This window comes from Penicillium canescens (genome assembly GCF_028828765.1).
Source record: "Penicillium canescens strain IBT 15451 chromosome Unknown utg000006l_segment0_segment0, whole genome shotgun sequence".
Classification (NCBI taxonomy): Eukaryota; Fungi; Ascomycota; class Eurotiomycetes; order Eurotiales; family Aspergillaceae; genus Penicillium; species Penicillium canescens.
In genome coordinates this window covers 635848-658768 of record NW_026703968.1, presented here as the reverse complement: position 1 = coordinate 658768, position 22921 = coordinate 635848, and the positions used below count along the sequence as shown (strand labels likewise).

Below are 22921 nucleotides of genomic sequence, written 5' to 3'. Positions count from 1 at the left end.
CGTGAAGGTCTACACGGGAATATGGGGCCATTTCTCGCTCGCACCTTGTTAGCGTGGGGGTCCACAGCTTGCCCGAAGTAAATGAATTGACTCGAGGCAGAATTGAAGCATGATACAACACATAATTATCGCGAAGGGGCCAAATATACATAGATTGACCGACCCACGCCCTCGCCCAAGGAAAGTGGAGTGCTTTACGCTGCAGATCAATACGCCAATCACAACGAAATTTTCCCAGCGAGCGGATCAGAAGGGCCACTATGCGGAAGGAGCGACTTGAAAACCTGGAAGACCAAAAATTGGTCCATAGCAATACTGTGGTCATAGATAACGGCATGATCAAGACTACCGCGGGGTTTGGCCCCAAAATAGTAGCACAGGCCCCAGGAACTTCGACAATTTATTGCCTCACAAGCTTGATGAGGAAGGTAGGCACCATAAACAGATAGGTTTGATAAAATGATAGATAGATTCAGGATTGCTATTTTCATATATCAATTGGCAATAAAGAATGCGCGGTATGAGTAGTCAGATAGAAGGATTAGGGCATACATTGTTTGACATTGTCCTGGCCACTGAGGAAGATGGATAGGCAATCTTTCCTAGTTCAGAGTGAGTGATATGGAATTCTCCAGTGATAGTGGGGAATTCACAATCCACAGCATCTCGGGGGAGGTTTCGGAATGTTACGCAAGTGTTAATAGTAAGAAGCTATTTATCATTATCATTTTAATCTTCATATCTGCCACTTTCACATTTGTCCCCTACTGTCAAACTACAAACAATTTGCAGACTATGGATCCCGAGCCACTTTCACCGTTGTTCTACTACATGATAGCGAGCGTGCTAAACATTATCGGTCTTAAAAGTCGCCGGCAAATCCGTCTTCTGTTGCTGGGACCAATCTGGCTACTTTCCCTAATGTCATTGGCCTCGTCCCATAGGCTGTCTTGGATGATTGGTGCTGATAGCACTTTTGCAAGCTTGGTGGTCTTCTATCTCCTTTACTCGACAAAGACACTCGTTTTCGACCAGCATGCTGTTAATCCAGAGCTTAGCACACATGACTGGAGCTTTGTCGACTGTTATAGGACATGGAACAATCCTCGAGAGCTACCATTACGGCTTTCACGCCTCGAAAAGGAGGCACCAGGTGATTCTGAATCGCGAGCACTTTTCTCCTTCAACCAGACAATGAAGGCAGCGACTTTGTGGGCGTTCGAGCACTTTATTTTCCAGAAAGTCTTCATCCATGCGCTTGGGCAAGTAGTCGTAGCCGACTTCTCGCCCGAAATGGAAGTTGCCTTCCAGCTATCATCCCATCAAATCCAAGTTCGGGCTATTATGTCAGTCCAATGGATTTGGCGTGCTTATTTCTTTCTGGAATTTTACCATTCTCTTCTGGCTATTGTATTCGTGGCCATCTTGCGATTCGATTATCCTGAAGATTGGCCACCTCTCTTTGGGAGCCCAATGGAAGCGTACAGCGTGCGAGGCTTTTGGGGCCGGTTCTGGCATAGGCTGACGATACCTACATACGTGTATTATTCACGCCTTGTTTCTCGGCAGTTGATGGGAGTACAGCCGGGCTCAAGGTTGGAAAAGACAATAACCGCGTTGCTCATATTCACAATATCTGGTTTCTCACACGCATTGGTTGGATGGTCATTGGGAGATGCGGCACTATTCCGAGACGTCCTATTCTTTGAGATGTGTTTCCTTGCCGCCGCGGGAGAGACAGCGATATCAAAGATGAAAATATGGAGCAATTTGGGAGGGAACTTGTCGCCGCTGTCGCGAACGGTTGCGGGCATGGCATGGGTTTTCGTGTTCTTTTTCTGCATATCTCCGATTTGGATCTATCCTAAGGTCTACCACGTTTTATTACACCCAATACGATGATTCTAGCAGTGAGGCTGCAATGTTGTATTCACTCGCAGGTCTTCCCTTAGATCAATGGGTCAAGCCAATAGCCCGACATAATGTGGCAGTGACCTCCCGAAGGCGTGTGAAATCTTGTAGGACAATTACGAACCATCCAACGAAGGGTATGTAACCTCTGACAAACCCGATAATTTGGCTTCGGAGCAAGTAATCCTGGCCGTCAGGATACAATAACGTATCATCAATGAGGTTATTGTCTCCCTTTGTCAAGATGAGCTGGCTATAGTATATTTGAAATTAGCGCACTGCAAGAGGACAGCGACTGGCACAGTGCATACGTCAAATCTGGATTGCTTTGCTCTTCATACGACACCCGAAGCACCCTATGAACCATTGGGAACGCCCTATCAGGTAACCAGCATACAGGCAGGTCGCCTATGTGGACATTTTGATGGTGATTGGAGATCAATAAGATGTCTCCTGGGGCGAACGCGGGGACCATAGACTCGGTAGTGACTATCATCACCGGGTAAGGCGTACCGGCCCAAAGTGAAAGGGCCTTCCAAGCCATGAAACAGGTGGCGACGACCTGCGCCGTGGTGAGTATGCCATTCAAAGCAGTCCGCATGACTGTGTTTTTCGACGCGCACATCAAGGAAAGTGTTGGCTGAAGCCGGCTGCAACAGCTCCGGGGCTCTTCCAAATTTACGATCAATGATTTGTCATTACTATTTGTTAGGTAACGGATAGTATTAGACTGCTGGTTATTTTTAATTACTTCCTGCAATACAATAATAATCCGATTCTTTGGGCCTGTTGGGCTGTGTACCTCCTGGCAAAGGATGGGGGTACCAAGATGGCTGCTCCGGGGTTTGCATCTACTTGGCGAGTGCCCGGGGCCCACAGCCACACCCGCCGAACAACTCCACTCAAAGCTGAGATCATATATCCCCTGCTTGGCGTAGTTAGCTCGTGCAGATCCCCGGGGCTCATTGCTTTAAATTAGTTTCCAACGTCCATCTTTGCCTAAATCTTGCTATTCATGGCTTGCCTCGCCCTAGCCCCCAAACTTGGCGCATCCATGTCTTCTGATGGTCGTAGAGAATCCTCATTTGAGGAGAGAGAAAAAATGCCTCATACAATTGTCTTTCATACCCGTGGACTGTTAAGGCAGGGGTGCCTGGCACCACGTGACAATAACGGGACAGGTACAGGCGGGGCCAAAACGACTGCTTATGTAACTAATGTTATTGCCCACCTGGGCAACCCAGGGGAGGTCCCGGGGCGTCGACCTCGGGCTGTCTTTCACCGGTACACTCTACTACGGCCTATGACAACTGAGACCACAAAGCATACTACTTACTACTTACTCTTGATATCTATCGTTAAACATACCTTGCGCAATCAATAATTGCATACTGGATTGCTAGGAATATTGAGAGATTCGGGCCGACTCTCGATGCCCAAGACAATGGACTCGGACACTGAATCATACGAGAAGACAGGCGGAAAACCCTCAGATGACATTCTTGAGCCCGCCGTCCTCTTTTTGTCGGGACGACTTGTCTTCGCTGAGGCTGCAACTTCAACCCCACTTTATCAATTAAACAGTGACATCAGGTCAATCTCGAACAAGGACTCGTCCGTGGCAGTGGAAAGAGTCGAGCACGGTGTGCCTGATCTCGAGATCGAGACTGAGGGCGTCACTGATGGCACGCTGCCAAGCCGACGACTTTTCAACCTCGTGCACCCTGTGAATGCGCAATACCGGACCGACATACCTGCTAAGTATTACATCACTTCTGCGGTCCCGGAGATGGTGGGCAATATCCGCTTCGAGACTTCTGAGGCACGGCTTCGGAGGACGTCCTTCAAAGTGATGTTAAGCCCGAAGAAAACCTCCTCGAATAAGCCATTTTTTGACGAGGGCACACAACAACTATTGTTCGATATCCACCCAAATTGGAAAGTCGGTCGCAATTGCTATAAATGGAGCGATTCCAATGGCAGACAGGTGGCTGTTGATGAAAAAGAGGATGACAGATGTAAATTATCCATTACGAGGATTATGCCACAGGAGTTGAGGGATGCACTGGTCGCTACATGGCTGTTGAGGCTGTGGCACGATACGGCCGAGAGTAAACAAGCTAAAAGGGAATGTGAGTTGGCTCGGGTTCTGTTACTGTCAAATCCTTGTAACAGCTATAGGGCCTTGTCTTTTGGCTAACTTCTCTTTCCAGTCTTTGAAAGCATGGTATCACCGGAAGCGTATCAACAAAGCATGGATCCATATATGCGAAGGCAGTGCATAATCATGTGAGATTAGATAAAAGCTCAGGGACTCCTACAGCTGCTCGTCTGTCCCAGACGAGAACGCCGGCTTGTACAGGGTCTTGCCCTTTCTCGAGCATTCAATATCGCCGAATACCCCGCTTCCTCATCGTCGCATCATCATCATCGTCATCATAGTATTCCAGCCTCTCCTGCACGCTTGACGAAATCTTCGGTCCGCTAGCGGAGACAATTGCCTGCGCCACGCAACCAGCCATCATGAAGAAAGGCAGCTTGAATTAAACATGCGTTTAGTAGTCCGAGGTCTCCTTATGCCACTCCCACCCCGTTATAGTTCCACGCCCGCCTCCCTCATCATATAGCGAGTCGCCGCCATTGGACAGCGAACCGTCAACATTGCATATCCCAAATGTATACCACAAGAAGCTGTACCAAAAGCGTAGTCTGCCGTTAGCGTGGAAGTGGCATTTACCATCGTTGTGGTTATGGCCTTCATAAGTGTGATCATGTAATATAATTTTGCGACTTGCCTAGTAACAAAGTCTAGACTAGATACCTAAATGAAGTTGATAATAACATTAGTTTAACTTCGAGCGAGAAAATAAAGCGCTAATCTTCTACCTAGGTCTACTAAGGGCTTATCGGATGACCAAAGGGACCTAGAATAAAACCGTACGCAACGATCTAGCTGATATCTTCGGTCGATTAGCGATCGTCGAGACTAAGATTAAGAAGGACGCTACACGAGGTAAGAACAAAGCTATAGACGGCCATTAATTTGGGTGATCCCTAGTGACACGAATCAAGCTGTACTTAAATATCCGACTATGTATATCAGAGCAAAGTATAAGTCCGTGTTCGTCTTATGTTGCGGATACGAGCGCTTTAACTAATAGAAGCATATGCTAGAGTATGAACAAGCTAATCACCGCCCCTACATTAGATGGTTACTTGTCAGGACCACTACATCGCCCTGGCCTGACGTTGAACTAACAACCATAGGTTGTCTTAGGCTACACCGCTACTGGGCTAGGCGTAGACGTAGTGGACAAAAGCTTCCAGGAACTGCTCGACCATCGGAACCAGCACTATAGAATCCTTATCGATGCACAAGGATCATAGAATAGTCGTATCTGGTTCTGAGCATGATGGTTAAGTTTCAATTCGGTCGGAACTATAGCCAAGAGCTAGGCTTAAGCACAGCCTTTCATATTATGCCTGGCGAGCGTAGTCGAAATCTGCGACACATTTGGAAAGGATGATGGGATGGGGCATAACAGGGCAGGCGTGAAGTTGGTGGAAGACTTGCCACATCATCAGAACCACCAAGCGGTTCAGCGTGACTCCATGGGGTATTAGTTACGGTATAATGATGATGACCCATCCGTAATAGTACGACCATTACTAATATACTGTGAACTAAAAGAAACTAGCATATTGCGGATCTTTTTTCCGAAAATCAAGTGGTAAGAGTGTGGAGGTATAGTAAATTTGAATCTACTGTACTATGCTTTAGTAGCTAGATATATATTTACCTGCTTGCATCGGACCAATGCCTTAAGGCCTCACTGGTTTGCTCTCTCTCGTGTTTGCGTAGAGGGTTCCGTCTTAGCTTGCCCTAGTCTCTCGTCCTACGTACGTAGTCCAGTTGCAACAGTCATCTATTGAGATTTTTCGGCTCCTGGAATTTGTCTAGTTCACCCCCCTTAAACGTTGGAACTTCCGAGGTTTGACATATGCTTACATAGTAGGCTTACATAGTCACTTTATTCAAAGCACCCACGTCTTTGCGTTAGTAGATGTTTAATCCGTATTAAAAATTATTAGTATTCAGTAAATGAAACCTCTTTATCTAACTATATCGACTGGACTTGGACAAATGAGAAATGTTTAGCTGGCAATATCTAACCCGTGACGTGGAGGCAGCCGTAACATGACATCACTGATTTTGCCACACCAGGCACAATGTAATCAAAAGACACTGCAATCCAAATCCAACTTCATCCTTGATTGAGAGACCATATACTATTGCACCGGAACCTCTGTTTCTCCTAATGAAAGTCGCAATCCCTCGGCAACGATTCGTCGCCCAACGACCCTCTGGCAACCGAGTCCCACGGGCATGTGAATCATGTCATCAGCGGAAAATAAAATGCACCGGTGACACTCCGGCTTGCAGACAATGTCGAGAATTCAACATTGAATGCTCGTATCCGTTAACATCGCGTGAACGACAAAAAAGGTATTCTCAACACCTATCACTGCCCAGTACACAATGGCAATGAGCATACATGTCTATTGATATATTGATATCTTGAAGCTAAACCAAAGTATAATATTAGGCAATTAAAAGCGCTTTCAAACAAAGTCCAAGAGTATGAGACTATGCTGAACGAGATGGGGAATCTTCCCGGCTCCCCTGCTAAGCGCATTAGGGATCTATTGCACAAGGTTCGGGATCCATGTCGCAAAGGCTGCATTGGAATCTATGTCTTGTCTAACATTTGACTAGTATGATTCAGATTCCGGTTATGTGTCCAACGCGACGCCCCTTAGCGTATCCCAAGACCAGGCTGAGCTTGAGCGATCCAGTTCACCTTCCTCCATTGGATCACTGGAGGCGGTGGATCGAGTTGAGGAGGACCTCAATCTAACTGAAAATTCCCGTGCCACAGGATTTATGGGTAAAAGCTCAGAAATCACATGGCTAAAACGGCTGCTGGAAGAAGAGCAGCGCGATGGCCAACCGTCAAAATCAACATGTAACGATGATAGCCGCTCCGGTGACCGAATTCCTCCACACACCATCGACTATCATCTCGATGACTTGAGCATCGGTGTTCCAGAGGCCGTACAAATGTATTGGGTTCCCCCACGAGAGCTAGCAGATCGTCTGTTTGAAACTTATCTGCTCATGGTTCACCCGCAATACCCCATCATTGACCGGACCCAGTTTTCTGTCCAATACAGGAACTTTTTTGATGCAATTCATTTGCCAAGTGATAAATGGATGGCACTGCTGAACATGATCTTTGCGATAGCATCGAACTACTCTTGTAACAGTGACATAGCAGGGCCAGGATCTGCTCGAGATCATCTGTTATATCTGACCCGTGCTAGAATGCTTAGTATGGGCGGCGATAACCTATTTCAACATCCTGACCTCCAACAAGTGCAAATAGAGGGGTTGATTGCATTTCACCTGCTGTCTATAAACCAGATTAATAGGTATGCCATCTCAACCCTTTCAGCCAGACGAATCTAAACGCAGACAGGGCATGGAGGATCTCGGCGTTGGCAATTCGATCCGCAATCTCTCTCGGTATCAATTTGAGAAATAACAGCCACTTACTTCCAGGTCTCATCAAAGAGTCACATTGTCGAATTTGGTGGTGTCTATTCACCGTCGAACACAAGCTGGGATTGATGACTGGCCGTAAAACAGCAATCTCGATGAATATGTTTAGCTCTCAATTGCCGCTTCCCTTCGACGAAGATCAATTGCTAGAGCCCTCGGCTGCCCGGTTTCTCGAAGATCTGGAAATGAGAGAAAACCGCCTGAACAGAGCAATGACGAGTCCGTACCTACGGATAATGGACAGCAAACGAACGGGTGATGCACTAATTGGGCTCTCATGGCTTCAAACACTACCTGCCGATGCCGCACTTTACTTTCTATACCATTGCGATCTGGCAGTCTTGACTCAAGAAATCTTGAACCGAGTTTACTCGGTCGAGTGTGCGATGTTATCATGGGAAGAGATCAAGAGCCGCATCAACCATCTGAAAGCGAGCGTCGATAGTTGGTTATCATGCCTTCCATCTGCGCTAGATTTCACTCACATGGAAGAAGATAATAGCCAACCCTATCGGTTCAAAATAAGCTTGGCATTCCACTATTATAGCACACAAATCATGCTAGGACGGCCGTGCCTTTGCCGGCATACGGATCGCGATACGCATGGCTTCACCCACGAAATGGCCGTGTTGACTCTGGAGTCTGCGATGCACATGCTCGATTTGTTACCAGATGAGCCAAACACAATCTACCTGTATCAGACCTGTCCATGGTGGTGCATTCTTCACTATATCATGCAGACAGCGTCAGTAATCATCTTGGAACTCTCATTTGGCTGCGTCCATATTCGAGAAAAAGAAAGCAGTCTTATACGTCTCGGGAAAAAGTCTGTCCAATGGCTTTACACAATGTCCGAGCATAGCATCGCATCGCGACGTGCATGGCAGCTGTGTGAAGGTGCACTTTCTCGGCTGGCGCTGAAGCTCGGATACGACACTCGCAATTTACCATTCCGTCCAAACCAGCAGCGGGTCAAGCCCTGCATTGATCCTGTGGACCCTGCTTTGCTTGAGCAGCTGGATGAAACAATTGACCCCAGGACATTGTATACCCACGACGATCAACGTCTATCGAGACCACGTCCACAGGAAGGTTCTGTCGCAAGCCGGGGTGAAATTGAATCAAATCTTGCGGAATTGTTGGGCTCTGAGCTTCCATCTGCGCCAAGTACCCATGACCGTAGCGCAGGCGACACGCATTTCCCCTATGACCCAATCACCGGGGAGTTCATCCGTTCTTTCTTCCCCGAGCCGAACGAAGACGAGCCGTGGGACGGCTAAAGACATGCAATTTGATATAATCTTCGACCTGGCACGGGAATCTTGAAAGACCTTTCTTCAGCGTGTCTATTCTCCAATTGAACGTAGTCATCTTTTTCTCTTCGGATTTACTAAGTGTGACAATAGTTGTATAGGGTTCACTCACACTCGAAATACCCAGCATTGTTTAAGGATGATTTGCCATGTATTTTGGATATGGCGGTGGCGGCGCGTTTGCGCAACAGAAGGCTCGACATGCTTTTTCTACTGAAAGATTGCGCGCGGAAACCACGAAAGGCAAATGGATTAGGGACGCTTGAAGGGATGGCTTAAGAGAGCTGTATCTATGAGTTTGAGTGCGTTCTATGACCCCATTTCCATCACAATTTTGATATGAACTTGACCCATCGGTCAAAGTCTACCTCGACGCAACCAGCCTTTTACGCAGAAAGATAGCTTTCGGGGCGTAAAGATTGAGAATAGGATGACATCTTGATCAAATAGTCTCAGAACTACCCCTCTGTGTCTCATGGACATGGTTTCGTCTGACACTTATCTGGTCTGCTGTCTTAACATGGCATTCAACGCCCGCGTGACTTCCCGTGCAAAGCACGCCGACAGAGTGACCAATGATCTAGTACGGTTCAGGCAGCGGACGCATGTTTCTAGTACTTCTGATATGTGTGCGAGGACTCCACAATCAGTGTAACGTCTGCGATTATCGGGGCGTCGAGTGATCCGTCGTCCATTAGGGCAAAGGTGTATTGCCCTGCCTCCAATACGCGCTCATATTCGCGGTTGATAACGGGGAGATAGCGGTCCACCTCCAATTCCAGCACCGTAGTGTCAGTCTCTCCCGCATTAATTTCAAGGCGAGTAAATGCGACAAGCTGCTTATTGGGCGTTGTAACGGATGACCCCCGACGTCTCAAGAGGTAGATCTACTTTCGTGTAAGAAAATGGGAGCCATAGGAGAAGAATGAAACCTGGGGCGGCATAGGAAGAGGCGTATTTCTCTTCAGATTGGAGAATTTACGACTTACCTGAGGAACATGGCTTCCAGCCACGGTGCCCTTATTCATGACGGACACAGTAAAAGCAACAGTGTCACCATGCGAAAAAGTGCCATTCTTGCGACCTTCAAAAGTAGACATGGCACTTTGTAAATTCTGAGAAAACGTCGTGTATGACAATCCATATCCAAATGAATACTAGGATTCATGATTAGCAATGATGTGACAATCTACAAGGGAGGCGCTCAGTCTCGATTCGTTCGGACTTGAAAGCGAGAAGCGCTGAAGGGGTTATTGCCATACCAGTACAGGCTTTGGGACATCAAGGTAGTAAGGTATGTGACTTGCAGGTTTGGTAGTCCGCTGACTATGACCATGTTCAGCGCTATGATCATTCCGAATCAGTGGCAACCTTACTTGTAGTACGCAGGGAGAGAGCCAGCATCATAAGGAACACTCATTGTCACTCGGCCGCCGGGGTTGAATTCACCAAAGAGCACATCTGCGATGGCTTGGCCCGCCGCTTGACCTAAGAATCCCTGTCTCGTACGAAAAAATATGGTTAGAAAGATAACGAAATACAAGAAACCAGAGGGCGTTTGACTAACGGTACTGAGAACTGCAGCAGATTGTGCGTAAAACTCGGGGATGGCAAATGGCCGACCACCCTCCAAGATGAGGACCACAGGTTTGCCTAGCGCAAATATGGTTTCTGCGAGCTGTGCTGGAGACAAGGTCAGTACTAGTCCATGTTCGGCATGGCCATTTATTGCTTACTTTGGCCATGCGATAGACCGAGGGTTGCGCGATCGCCATTCTCGCCATCGCTGTTCCAAGCCGCTCCCACCGCAAGAACAATCAAGTCAGTACCAGAGGCAACCTCCTTTGCCTAAAGCCACGGCCGTGTCAGTACTCCGGCCAGATAGGAGGTAGAAAAAATGATCATGTAGCTCACCTGACCAATAGCATCCTTCTTATCGACCAGGTTCCACCAGAGTTGGACCTTCGAATGAACACCAGCGGCGCTTGATCTTGGCCAATTGGCATGAACTTCGCACTCAATCCGAATATGATGCTTGGAGCCAGGCGTGAAGAGAAACTCGGACCCTCCAGGAGGCGGCTTGGTGCCGTTCTCGGCAGCATAAGTGTACGGCATGATGTCTCGTAAGATCGTGCCAATCTTACTCTGATCCGGCTTTGAGATCAGTTTGCCATCAATGTAGAGTCGCGCGGTTGTCTTTGGAGAAACAGCAACACCAATCCATCCATTGACTTCGCCTCCCGCCGGCACCTCGAACTCGCCCTCCCATGTCACACCGAAACTGTTAGATGCAAGTCCAATAGGTGGATACAGTCCCCAGTCGCGATTTGGGGTTTCGATTACCTGGAATGCTGGTTCTTGAAACTTGGTGTCGTGGTAGTACGTTGCTTGAAGTCCTCCTGGGGAGCCATGGGTAGACAGCAAATATCCAGGAATCGGGTACTGTGCGTTGTAGTGCCAGCTGTTCGCTCCCCAAGCTGAGACAATTTCTACTTCAGAGTTTCTAGTTTTGGTAAGATGTTCGAGAAGTCCCTGTCGAATTGTGCTTGCGTTTTCTGCCGGATTAGCTCCCCATGTGCCCGTGTAAGTTCCAAAGTTGAAGGTATCTGCGAATGGGCCGATTACACCAATCTTCTTGATCTTCTGCTCGGATGGCCTAAGCGGTAGTGTCTCGCTTCGGTTCTCCAAGAGTACAATCGAGCGTTGAGCTGCCTCACGTGCTAAAGGCGTATGGGAGAGCGTGATTGCTTGGGGGTTTATATTCTCAGATAGATAAGGATCGTGGAAGAGCCCCAGATCATACTTGATGTCAAGGATTTTCCTGACCCGCTTCTTGAGAGTGGAAAGCTCTACATCTCCATTCTTCACAAGTTCAATTATCGACTGTGGTGCTTGGTCAGTGGGAGTCATCATCTACATCCAAGTATAATTATACTTACGCTGACAATGACATCAGGGGTAAAGTCGTAAAGGAAAATGCTACCACCGGCATTGAGCCACTGCCGAATAGCATCAGCTGGGGAATCGGCGATAAGATGACCCGTCACGGTCTCTTGAAGTCCTGTAACGTATTAGAAAAGGTAAGCAGCGGTCAGTGGTTGAGCATACCACACCAATCAGAAATGGCGAATCCTGGATTAAGCAAATGTTAGCCAAAGCCTACACGATCATCTGGGGACCAAAAATCGTTCCGTTAGACCCACCGTCAAAACCCCATTCTTCAAGTTGCTTATACAGAAATGTATCAATGTGCGCAGGCAAGTCATCCACTGCTGTATAGGACCTAGATCTCGAATCAGTCACTTTAGACATCGGTAACGGGGCACAAGAAGTGTAAAGTACATCATGACCCCTCTTACGCCTGTGGCTTGTTCAATAGCGGCCTTGAACGGTGTCAGTATCTCTGAGAGAAACTCCCGACGGCCACGCCCGGCCCATGCATTAGAATGCAACCCTCCTAATGGGGCACCATGGCCGGCAAAATGCTTCAATCAAGCAAACGTCAGTTTATAGCTTAATAAACTGGGCACGGTGAGGCCAACCTTCAAGACGGGGACAGCAGCGTCAGAATCGGACAAAGCTCCGTTCTTAGACAGACCTGACGAATACGCCACGCCCATGTGCGAGACCAAGACAAAATCTTCACCGAAAGTCTCTATGCTGTTGTCAGCTGATAGCATATTCTGGTGAAATGAACTTGGCCCTACCCTGACTTCTTCCATAGCGGGGCTCCTTGGCGATATCAAGCACTGGTGCGAAGCATGTGTGGATTCCTATAGATCGAGCCTCTGTGCCCAGGGCTCGTCCAACACGATTAACGAGGTTCATGTCGAAACTGCTTGATAAGGCGAGGGCTTGAGGGAACACAGATTGCCTGTTCGAGCAAACAGCGTGAAGGCACTCGCCCATCGCCATTATCGGGATCTTATTCCGGGATCTCTGTAGATTGAGAGCCTGGAGAGTATTGAACTGCGAGTGATGGGTGGGATACCTAGCTCAACACTTAGTACAGCATTGATTACACAACGTCCGATATTTGGAATCCACATACCAGTCGCAGATAACGCCTAGCCCTGCGTTCGGAGCAAGGTGCAGGATCTTATCTATACAGACATGTCCATCAGAATATGCCCAGAGCAAGTAAATACCCACATACCGTAAAGGACATGATCGGATTCCTCCCCGACAAGCCAATTGCCAGATATCAACGGAAGCTGGAAGGCTGCAATAATTAGTACCTCATTGTCTACAAACACGACATGACACAGGCTTACCTAGCTCTTCAACGCTGAGCTGGGAGATAAGCAGGTCCAGATAGGCCTCCTTGTCGTCGAGTGAAACCCTGCTCGGCATTGGCCTAGTTGATGAGCCTGCTGGTGCGGACGCTGAAGTAATAGGCTTCTGCTCTGCCATTGTAGCGTGTGATGGGGAATAAAGTACGGAGATGGTAGATAGTATTGAGCTTTTGTGGTGTCTGAGTAACTGGGATCTAACATGATGCACTACTACGCACTCCTTATATTTCATATATCATGTTTCGCTGGCACACGCTGAGTCTCTCACTGTCATCATCCTCTTACAAAGCAAAGTGAGCGGCGTAACGCGGGGAAATCGGAGAAATTATTGGGTGGGGAAAGGTTCTTTTACACCGCGGGAGATGACTTTAGGGTTTTTCATGGCTGTTTTTTCCCGAAACTAAATTACCCTAGCTTAGGTCACAGCTATGTAAGCATAGAATGCATTTTGCCGGCTGACTAGACAGCTCTCCTTGCATGTGCTTGGGGGCTCTCAGGTACTGAACCGGGGTAGGTTCTTAAGGGGTTGTTGTAACTTGCCTGAAACATATCAAGGTACCGAGAACTCTCGTCCCGGACCCAGGGAGATAAGTGATGTGTTGCATGCTGTCGTATAGGGCATTGGTCTGTCTAAACTGCCAATTTCTTGTAGCACAAGTGCGTCGTCCAAGGGTAGCAAGGCTCACCGGTCGCGCCGGCCATTTGGACATGTCCTGGTCAAAGTGCGTAATCAACAGACTATTCTAAATTGCTGGGCCATTGGATTCTCCAACTGAAGGCCCACTCAACTAAGATCTCGCTTCAACGCTCACCAACAACCTATTTTATCTGCTGGGAGCGTACATAGACCGTGTAGTGCAGCTTGCATAGCAGTTCAAGTACTCAAAATATTCCATCACCTGGTCTCTTTGAAATGAGGCCTCCTACTGCCAGAAATTTGCTGCCATAATCTCGCTGCCATGTATCACGGGGCCAAGCAGCGTGATTCCATGAGGCTGTACACTACGAAGCCGCTCAGGAGGCCCTGATGCCGGACGTTTATAGCTCCTTGAATAATACCTCGGATGAGCAAAAGGATCATGCCTGCCCCTATGAAGACAAACCTTCTATTTATCCTACGCGGTGAAGATGTCATCATGATGTCTGTGGACGGGCGTGTATACACGGAAAAACTACTAGCTCGATTAAACCTCAAAACTCAAACATCTCGCGTCGGTGTTTCCAAAACTCGACGGTAACATGAAGCGTCCTATCTTAAGATCATAGACGAAAGAACTATTCGATTTGCTCTTCCACTTCGCCAGCATAATGTTCATAGACGTGTTGGCGACTCCTCGCTCTTAATTAGGCGTTCGGTAGCAGTCTCAGTCTTGGCGAACCTCCAAGGCTTGATCTTTCTCTCGAACAATTCATCAAGTTCGGCGGTAGATCGTCTAAATCCCGGTTAGAGTTTTCCATGTTCATAGGTGTCTGCATAATCACTCACGACTTGGTCTCAGGAATAAAGAACCACATGCCTATCATGGCAGGGAAGCCAATGCCGGCGTAGAACCAACCAGTCTTCAAGCCCCAGTTCCACATATGCGCGTTCACCATGTAGGGCACTAGGACGTCCATGATGACACCGAGTACGCATGTGATACCCACGGCGAAGGCTGCAGTGTAAGGCCTCAGGCGTTGCGAGGAGATCTCGCCATTGAAAGCGGAGGCTGCGGTGCCGCAAGTCATCATGCCGATATCTAGCAAGAATTATCAGGTTACGGCTTCGCCTAGTGTAAGAAGGCTGGGGGACTCACTCCAAAAGCAGGCGAACAAGACGAAAACATAAGTCTTGGCTTTGTTATCTGGTACTACACCAAGTATTCCAACAACACAGCAGGCAACCCATGACAAAGTGACTGCCCAGCAAGCCAGAGGCCTTCGACCGAAATTCTCCACGAGGGCAATATTGCCAAGGACGGTGGCAATCTGGATAGATGATGTGATGCACTTGACTGTGAAGGGCTGAGAGACTCCAGCCTGTTGGAAGAAATAGGTGCCAAAGGTTCCAAATAGCTTCAGGCCGATGCACTGCTGTGCAAGACCTGGCCAGAAGGCGATGGTGGTTCGTAGACCGTCAGTCCCTCGGAATATGGACCACCACTGCTCTCGACGTTGCTGAACTGCCACTTCGCGTTCATGCTCAACCGTCATGATGACGAGGTTGTACTGACGGTCCACATCGTAGCCCTCTATATTTCGATGAAGCATGCTGAAGATACGCTTAGACTTCTCCTCTAAGCCGCGCGTGGCACACCACACGGGCGATTCAGGAAGAATACAGTAGACGATGAACATGATTGCAACGTGGCCCCATTGAGTGTAGATAGGAACAAGCCACTTGTAAGGATAATCTGCGTTGACAGTCCTGAGCGCTATCTGGGCAGAGAAGGACCCAAGAGCCCACCAGAACTGGTAAGACATGAGGAGGCCGCCTCGAATGCGAATAGGCGCAAGCTCGGAGATATAGGGCGGGAGAGTGGCCTGGAGGCATCCGACGGCATATCCAGCAAGCAGCTTGGCAACCAACCAGACCGGCCACTTCCGTGCGAACGACTCGGCCAAGACGCTGGCGCATGCAAAGAGCCAAAGCCACCACATGGCCGCCTTTCGTCCCCACCGGTGCGAGATGAAGGGGATTGTCGACGTGCCAATGATCTGCCCGACGGACATGATGGAACCCCAAGCGCTGAGGATGGGGGATTCAAGATAGAGAACACCGGCGTCGGATGTCTTGGTGGCAAACTGCCGGACGAAGCCTTTGTTGGCGACGATACTTGCGTTAATCCTGCAGTACCCACCGTCAATCTCAGAGCTTAACTCAACAACATTCATTTAAACATACCCAATCTGATAACCGTCGGCGGCTGCACTGAATGCTGCCAGCGTGCAAAAGAAAATGGTACGCCGAAACATGACGATGCTCTCCAGGATGGTGAGCTGTTCGTAGCCCGTAGTGGCCTGACCTTTGGCCACCGCATCTTGGGCGATCTCGCTGGACTTCAGCGCGTCCTCATGTATGTCGAGATCTTCCACCCGCTCCTCTGTGCCCTTTGGAAGCGAATTGGTAGCCATGCTGATTGGCTAGGGACGATAGAGCTGATGAGGATAGTGGGTGGCTGTAGTACAGGGTGTTGCATCGGTCTGGAGGTCGAAGGGATTTTATAAAGAGGATCTCGGTTCATGATGAACCGACCGACCAGGGCAGCGTCGGCAATTTTGGAACAACCAGTGGACACGGAACTTCAGCAACCTTCCTCGAGGTCAAACGGGGCTTGGGACTCTTACGAGGCATCCTGTTCCCCATGGGGTTACCTCATACTAGTCTAAATACCCCGCAAATTGCTAGTTTTCCATTATCTTATTGTCCGTGGGGACAGCCTGGAATGCCTCATAGTTTCCATAGCGATGGGCTGACCCGATGGTATTAAATTTGGCCTGGACGTTTTAGCCGTGCGATCTGACCATGACCCTGGGGTGTTCCAGCACTAACGGTAATTTTCGCCGCGGTGAAATTCGGCCAAAGAACCATCCGGTTGGAACTCTTTAGTTGATCTCATTAGTGCCCTCAAAGTAGCCTAACCCTTGTCATCCATGCCCAGAGCGGGGAATTTCCCCCGTTTATAAGCCGGAAAAATCCCCGCGGCGAAATTCTATGTCTGCCCTAAACCCCCGTTCCACTAACTCAGATATGTCTACACCCCTGGAAGTCAAGCGGGCATGCGACCGCTGCAGAAGACGGAAGATCAAGGTAAAGGTGCGGTTGATTATCCAATGTCTTGTCTCCTCTATCTTCCAGCCTGATGATGAGACCCTAACTCCGGAACAGTGTTACTCTCCTCAGATCAGGAGTGCAGTCATGGATAGACGCCTGATTTGTGCACCAGTGCGACTCTACCAACCCATGTTCATATTGCCGAATCTCGTCTAGACCGTGCTCCTATGACTTGCCAATCGGCAAAAGAGGCCCCAAGGGCCAGAGGACCCAACGCCAGGCCAGGAGTCATGTGGCTATTCTAGAGACCAGCACACTCGGGGAGCTGTGCGATTCTGGTCGGCCCCAATTTGACGGACTTGCGGTGCTCGAGAGGCTCCAGCGGGAACTAAAGGAGGCCATTCAGCACGAGGTGCCCCGGATCCCCGTTGGTACGATAGCTCAGCATTGCATATCGATCCACTTCCGGCGATCCTTTCCGATCCTGCATGAACCAAGCATGCGTGCAGACGCAACGTACTTCTTCGGCGCGGATGACGAGATACCCCCGACATATCTCGCCGAATACGCGGGCAAAGATGGCCTGACCCTCATGAGGTCTTTTGCAGTGCTGACAGCCTTGTGCGCCGCCCAGTCTTTCCTTCATGCGAGATCTACCCTTCCGTACGGCGCCGCTGTAGGGCCCAAGTTCCTCAGGGCAGCGCGCTGCATGCTCCGTGAGTACGAAGATGATGACCGTCGAGATCCCGATGCCACTTCACTACAGATTCGGATGTTGCTGTCCACCAGCCTCCAACAGTACGCCGGCGAGAATGGGCTGGCTTGGCACCTTGTGGGCGAGGCAGGCCTCATCGCTCGCCGTATGCGGCTCTACAATGAAAGTGCCGTCAGCCAGTACTCTCCCTTGGAAGCGACTATGCTCCGAAATGCGTTCTGGATGCTCTATGTGGCGGACGCCTCTGCCACATGTATGAAAAACCGTGCCGTCATCCTTCACGAACCTTTGTTCGACTCCGACATGGACCTGGCGACTTTTGGCATGAATCAAGTGCCGCTGCTAGAAAGTGAAAATATTGATACCCCAGGCGAGTTTGAGGTCAATATATCGCAAGCCTTCCATCAGATGCGACGGACGTGGGTTGCTGCCGCTCGCCTGATGCTGGCTATTCGGGAGTATGGGCGCCTGAAGTCAGACAACAATCCCCCCGAGCTGGCCTTCGACTCGTCACAGTTTTCTAATATCACTCAAATGTATTCACAATTCGATGCCTCTCTTGACGATATACCAGCCACGCTTCAGCCATCGGTAGTATTTGGGCAGGATGACGACACTGTCATGGAAGAGGGGCGATCATGCTACATCTCACTGCGTTACCGGCTCTTGTCTGCATACTACTACGCGAAGCTCATGATAATTCACGAGTGTAGACATCTCGGCTTGACATCTATGGTTGGCTTTCGGGATGATGACTCTGTCCTCAATGGCGAGGAGATAAACGTGGCCCGGGATTTCATCAACAATCTTCAGAGCATACCATTTCATTACTTGGAAGAGCTTGGAGAGCCTGTGGTAGGTGACCTTTCTCTTTGACCATCATTCAAAGTTTGTTTTGCATTAATGTGTCCGACAGATTGAGGTTATGCGTGGTGTCGGAAGCATCCTGCTTGCAATATCGCAAAAGTCAGAAAATGCCCTTACCAGACGACGAGCACTCTCACAACTCAATGTTCTTCTCGATGTCCTCGCTAGGCTAGACTCACAAGCATCGAACAAGTTGACTACACAATTATCTCAGGCATAGGCCACGAGCTTCACTGATAATGGAGCAGCCCTGGAAGGCTCCGAAGTGATCCATGTTGTGCTCTGTACTTTACTGCTGGTTCTTGACGAAATGTGTTATAGTTGTATTGTATACAGAAAAGCTGCTAGCAGTCTCATCGAAAATATGCACAAAGTAAATTCGAAGTTGTGCGTAGATTTTGAACAACTTACTACTTATCGACAAGGTGAAATTCATGACATTCTGCCTGCTCTTCTTGGTGATGTCAACCGTAGTACAAGCCATAGCCTAGTAGCACCTGAATCACAGGTTAGTAGGGCTATCAATTGCCTATTTGGCATGAGCTGACCTTGAACCTTAGATCGGCCGGCGCCTATGATACGAGACGCCGGAAGAGGGTCTCGGTCATTGTTACTCCGTGAGTGCAGGGGGAGGGTTCCGATCTATCCCTTATGGGGTTATTCCCACATGCTGCGGGAAAACATGGCGGAAACCGCTCGCTCGGAGCTTGGCCGTCGTACCTTATAAAATGACCAGGGATGGCTGAATTGGAATTAGTACGAAACCTCTCTGCTCCCTCTTCCACCTCACTTCCTACCAAAATTGATACAAGAATGCTTTCATCTGAGATGGCCCTCCTACAACCTCAACCTGATTGGAATAATCTCGACGTCCTCCAACGCAATCGACTCAACGCCCGAGCTCACTTCTACAACTATGAAGATGAATCAACCGCCCTTACCTTTGACCCCCGAAAAAGTACACTCTACCACAGTCTAAACGGAACATGGAAGTTTCACCACGACCTGTCCCCCGTGGAGGCCCCCGATTGGGATGTTACTGATCCGAGCACCTGGGACGATATCACAGTACCTGGCATGTGGCAGCTACAGGGTCATGGCAGCCCGCAGTACACCAATGTGAGCTATCCATTCTCAGTTGATCCGCCAAACGTGCCCTTGGAAAATGAGACGGGCTCATACTTTCGAAAATTTACCGTGCCTCGGCAATGGACTCCGGACACCCACTCTGTCAGATTGCGCTTCGAAGGCGTCGACAGCTCTTTCCACGTCTGGGTCAACGGCAAAGATGTCGGTTATAGTCAAGGAAGTCGTAACGCCGCCGAGTTTGATATCGCTAGCTTTCTGCATCCCGATGATGGTTCGGTAAATACAGTGGCTGTCCGGGTATACAAGTTCTGTGACGGAACTTACATCGAGGACCAGGACCAGTGGTGGCTTTCGGGCATTTTTCGGGATGTCTATCTCATTTCATTTCCGCTTGGAGGGATCAGCGACTTTACCGTCACCACTTCCATAGACGACAGCTTGAGCTGTGCCGGGGTCACAGTGCAGGTTGATCATCATGGGGCTGCCGAGTCGTTCAATCTCAAGCTGCTCGGTCCTGATGGCAAGCTCCTAGCTCAAGGAGAAGGCACTTCTCAAGTCCACGTCGAAGTCAGCGGTGCTCAGCTGAGGCTCTGGTCCGCGGAACAGCCCGTCCTCTACACTATCCTCCTTTCCTGTGGTAACCAGGTGATCCCGCAACGCATCGGCATCCGGCGCGTCGAGGTGCACGATGGGAATATCCTGGTCAACAAGCAACCAGTCATCTTCTACGGTGTCAATAGGCATGAGCACCATCCAACCTTAGGTCGTGCGGTTCCTTACGAGTTCATGCGTCAAGACCTGGTGACTATGAAGCGTCACAATGTCAATTCTATTCGCACGTCCCACTACCCCAACGATCCCCGTATGTACGAAGTGGCGGACGAACTCGGCTTTTATGTTATCAATGAGGCAGATCTCGAGTGTCACGGGTTCTACAAGCCCGAACGCCAAAAATTGGCTGCAACGGGTTCGACGCTCGGCAGGGTCGATTTCCGGGAGAAGGTCTATGATGAGTCCAAACAGTGGACGTCTGACAACCCGGCCTGGGAGAAGGCATATGTGGATCGTGCGGTGCAGCTTGTAGAGCGGTTCAAGAACTCGACGTGCTCTATCATCTGGTCCCTTGGCAACGAGGCTTTTTACGGCAGGAATCTTGCTGCCATGTACCACTGGGTTAAAAAGCACGACCCTACCCGACTGGTTCACTACGAGGCCGACCGAAATGCCGTCACAGCAGACTTCTACAGCTCAATGTATTGCACTTTGGAGGAGTTGAGGAACCATGTCACCGAAAAAGCGGACCGCCCACTCATATTATGCGAGTATGCCCATGCTATGGGCAACGGTCCAGGGAGCCTGAAAGAATACATAGACATTTTTCGAAGCGAAAAGCTCCTACAAGGGGGTTTTATCTGGCAGTGGGCCAACCATGGTTTACTTACCAAGACTGGAGATGGAATACCATATTACGGATATGGCGGCGACTTTGGTGACAAACTGAACGATGCCGATTTCATCATGGATGGCCTCCTTTTCTCTGACCACACGCCGAACCCCGGGGCAGCTGAATACAAAAAGGTGTGCGAGCCCGTAACAGTGGAGGGTTTCAATTCAAAGACGGGAAAGATATCCCTCCGCAGTCATTACTTCTTCTCAGACATTTCTCATCTGTCATGTTCCTGGAGCATCACAGTCGCGGACCAAAAGCCTACCGAGTCGAGGCACCTAGCTCTTCCACACGTTTCCCCTGGCTCGACTGAAGAATTCGAGTTGCCTGCGGAGTGTCTTTCCTCTCTCAGCGACAATTCATCGCATGATCAGTGGGTAAATCTCAGTTTCAGGCTGAAAAGCGGAACCAGCTGGGCTCCCAAAGACCACGAAGTAGCCTGGGCTCAAATCCCCATCGCTGCATCGTCGGGTCTTATCCTAGACCGTTCCTGGCAGTTTGTGACCAAAAACGGGGTTGTGGATACCCCTGTAGTTAAAGCAGCTGGTGGCAGGCTAACCATCTCATCCCCCGTACGCAACGCGCAAGTCACGTTTGATCTTGTCCGCGGCGGCTTCAAATGGACAGACGAGGCGGGCGTCGCTGTGTTGCATGGTCCGGAGTTGGGCATTTACCGCGCCATGACATCCAATGATCTCGGATTCGGTGGCGACGGCGCCGAGTGGCTGCGCTGCATGCTCGACTGGACACGCTCGTCAGTCATCAATGTTACTTGGAGCCAGGATAACGATGCGGACAAGAACACAAAAGGGAACGTCACCGTAACCACCGAGGTGCGCGTTGGCCCACCCTCTCTTTCGTGGGCTGTTCGCGCAACACTAGAGCATGTCGTCTCTGCGTCTCTCAGCATTATCTCCATCCGAGTGAGAGGCGATATGGAGCACCGTGATATCTCCTCCCCGGCACCTGGAGTCCTTCCACGAATTGGACTTGACCTCGCGTTGCCCAAGCTATACAACCACGTCGAATGGTTTGGACGAGGTCCTGGGGAAGGGTATCGCGACAAGAAGGAGGCGTCTTGGGTTGGATTACACTCAGCAAGCGTGGACAAATTACACGTGCCGTATGAAGTACCGCAGGAGAATGGTAGCAGAGGTGACGTCCGATGGGTGCAGCTCCAAAATGGGGATGGTGTAAATGGCACGCCAATTCTCGAGGTGCGCATGGCACAAGGGCTGTTTAACTTCACAGCACGACGGCACACCCCACAAGAACTTGACCGAGCAAGACATCCGCATGAGCTGAGAGAGAGCGATGAGTTGCTCCTGCATCTGGACGCTATGCACCATGGCCTGGGATCGGGCTCGTGTGGGCCACCACCGTTCGAGGCGCATCGTTTATATGCTCAGCCATTTGACTTCACAGTGGCGTTGAGGCTGCTTTAGATGGGGGATAGTTAGGGTAATTCCACAGGCATGAGTAGCATGATATAGTTATCAAATCTTATATATATAAAGACCTAATCCTAGTGCCCCAGTAAACCCCAATTTAGACCTGACCCGTCCTAGCTTTTGTACATTTTTGATTATAAAGCAGCCCGGTTATTAGAATAAAATATTCTTCCTTACATCTGTTCTAGTTTATACCTAAATCATTATGCTTTTCTGGTATAAAGTTAGGACCCTGCGAGGTCCTAGATAGTAGGATGATTTCGGGTAATAGATATTGTAGGTTATAGTGAGAGATCAATTGCTAGTCTTCTATGGGGAGGCCAGCGACACTAATAAATACGTAGTGCGCTTATCTAATATAGGAAGCGAGATACAGGGTCATTATGGCCTTGCTTATGCGCACTACGCGGCCTGAGGCTTGACCCTATAAATCCCAGGCATTCCCAGGCACCTGGC

At 49.4% G+C, this 22921-nt stretch overlaps 8 protein-coding genes across 8 annotated transcripts; 4 read left to right on the top strand and 4 right to left on the bottom strand.

Annotated features, from left to right (window-relative positions):
- Positions 1 to 1544: 1544 nt before the first annotated feature.
- On the bottom strand, positions 1545 to 1814 carry N7446_009179 (signal peptidase complex catalytic subunit SEC11; the record flags this gene model as incomplete). The annotated part of the gene is made up of 1 exon (XM_058517924.1): positions 1545 to 1814. One exon carries the CDS (start codon positions 1812 to 1814, stop codon positions 1545 to 1547), a length of 270 nt encoding a protein of 89 aa, XP_058368712.1.
- Positions 1815 to 1953: 139 nt separating this feature from the next.
- N7446_009178 (S24/S26 family peptidase) lies at positions 1954 to 2536 on the bottom strand (the record flags this gene model as incomplete). The annotated part of the gene is made up of 2 exons (XM_058517923.1): positions 1954 to 2164; positions 2223 to 2536. 2 exons carry the CDS (start codon positions 2534 to 2536, stop codon positions 1954 to 1956), a joined length of 525 nt encoding a protein of 174 aa, XP_058368711.1.
- An 807-nt stretch (positions 2537 to 3343) lies between these two features.
- Positions 3344 to 4465, top strand: N7446_009177 (uncharacterized protein; the record flags this gene model as incomplete). The annotated part of the gene is made up of 2 exons (XM_058517922.1): positions 3344 to 4043; positions 4125 to 4465. The coding sequence occupies 2 exons, from the start codon at positions 3344 to 3346 to the stop codon at positions 4202 to 4204; spliced, it is 780 nt and encodes a 259-aa protein (XP_058368710.1). The 3' UTR covers positions 4205 to 4465.
- A 1726-nt stretch (positions 4466 to 6191) lies between these two features.
- N7446_009176 (Zn(II)2Cys6 transcription factor) lies at positions 6192 to 9119 on the top strand. Its single transcript, XM_058517921.1, has 4 exons — positions 6192 to 6418; positions 6519 to 6627; positions 6689 to 7404; positions 7452 to 9119. Exons 1-4 carry the CDS (start codon positions 6231 to 6233, stop codon positions 8812 to 8814), a joined length of 2376 nt encoding a protein of 791 aa, XP_058368709.1. The 5' UTR covers positions 6192 to 6230; the 3' UTR covers positions 8815 to 9119.
- Positions 9120 to 9458: 339 nt separating this feature from the next.
- On the bottom strand, positions 9459 to 13260 carry N7446_009175 (uncharacterized protein; the record flags this gene model as incomplete). The annotated part of the gene is made up of 16 exons (XM_058517920.1): positions 9459 to 9734; positions 9837 to 10004; positions 10110 to 10173; positions 10224 to 10345; positions 10415 to 10530; positions 10584 to 10695; positions 10762 to 11730; positions 11787 to 11908; positions 11956 to 11979; positions 12051 to 12130; positions 12190 to 12332; positions 12390 to 12502; positions 12555 to 12838; positions 12899 to 12950; positions 13004 to 13069; positions 13122 to 13260. 16 exons carry the CDS (start codon positions 13258 to 13260, stop codon positions 9459 to 9461), a joined length of 2850 nt encoding a protein of 949 aa, XP_058368708.1.
- A 1194-nt stretch (positions 13261 to 14454) lies between these two features.
- N7446_009174 (uncharacterized protein) lies at positions 14455 to 16256 on the bottom strand (the record flags this gene model as incomplete). The annotated part of the gene is made up of 4 exons (XM_058517919.1): positions 14455 to 14575; positions 14629 to 14881; positions 14939 to 15969; positions 16027 to 16256. The coding sequence occupies 4 exons, from the start codon at positions 16254 to 16256 to the stop codon at positions 14455 to 14457; spliced, it is 1635 nt and encodes a 544-aa protein (XP_058368707.1).
- A 616-nt stretch (positions 16257 to 16872) lies between these two features.
- N7446_009173 (Zn(II)2Cys6 transcription factor) lies at positions 16873 to 18698 on the top strand (the record flags this gene model as incomplete). The annotated part of the gene is made up of 3 exons (XM_058517918.1): positions 16873 to 17087; positions 17113 to 18466; positions 18528 to 18698. 3 exons carry the CDS (start codon positions 16873 to 16875, stop codon positions 18696 to 18698), a joined length of 1740 nt encoding a protein of 579 aa, XP_058368706.1.
- A 593-nt stretch (positions 18699 to 19291) lies between these two features.
- On the top strand, positions 19292 to 22459 carry N7446_009172 (beta-galactosidase; the record flags this gene model as incomplete). Its single annotated transcript, XM_058517917.1, has 1 exon — positions 19292 to 22459. The coding sequence occupies one exon, from the start codon at positions 19292 to 19294 to the stop codon at positions 22457 to 22459; it is 3168 nt and encodes a 1055-aa protein (XP_058368705.1).
- Positions 22460 to 22921: the final 462 nt, after the last annotated feature.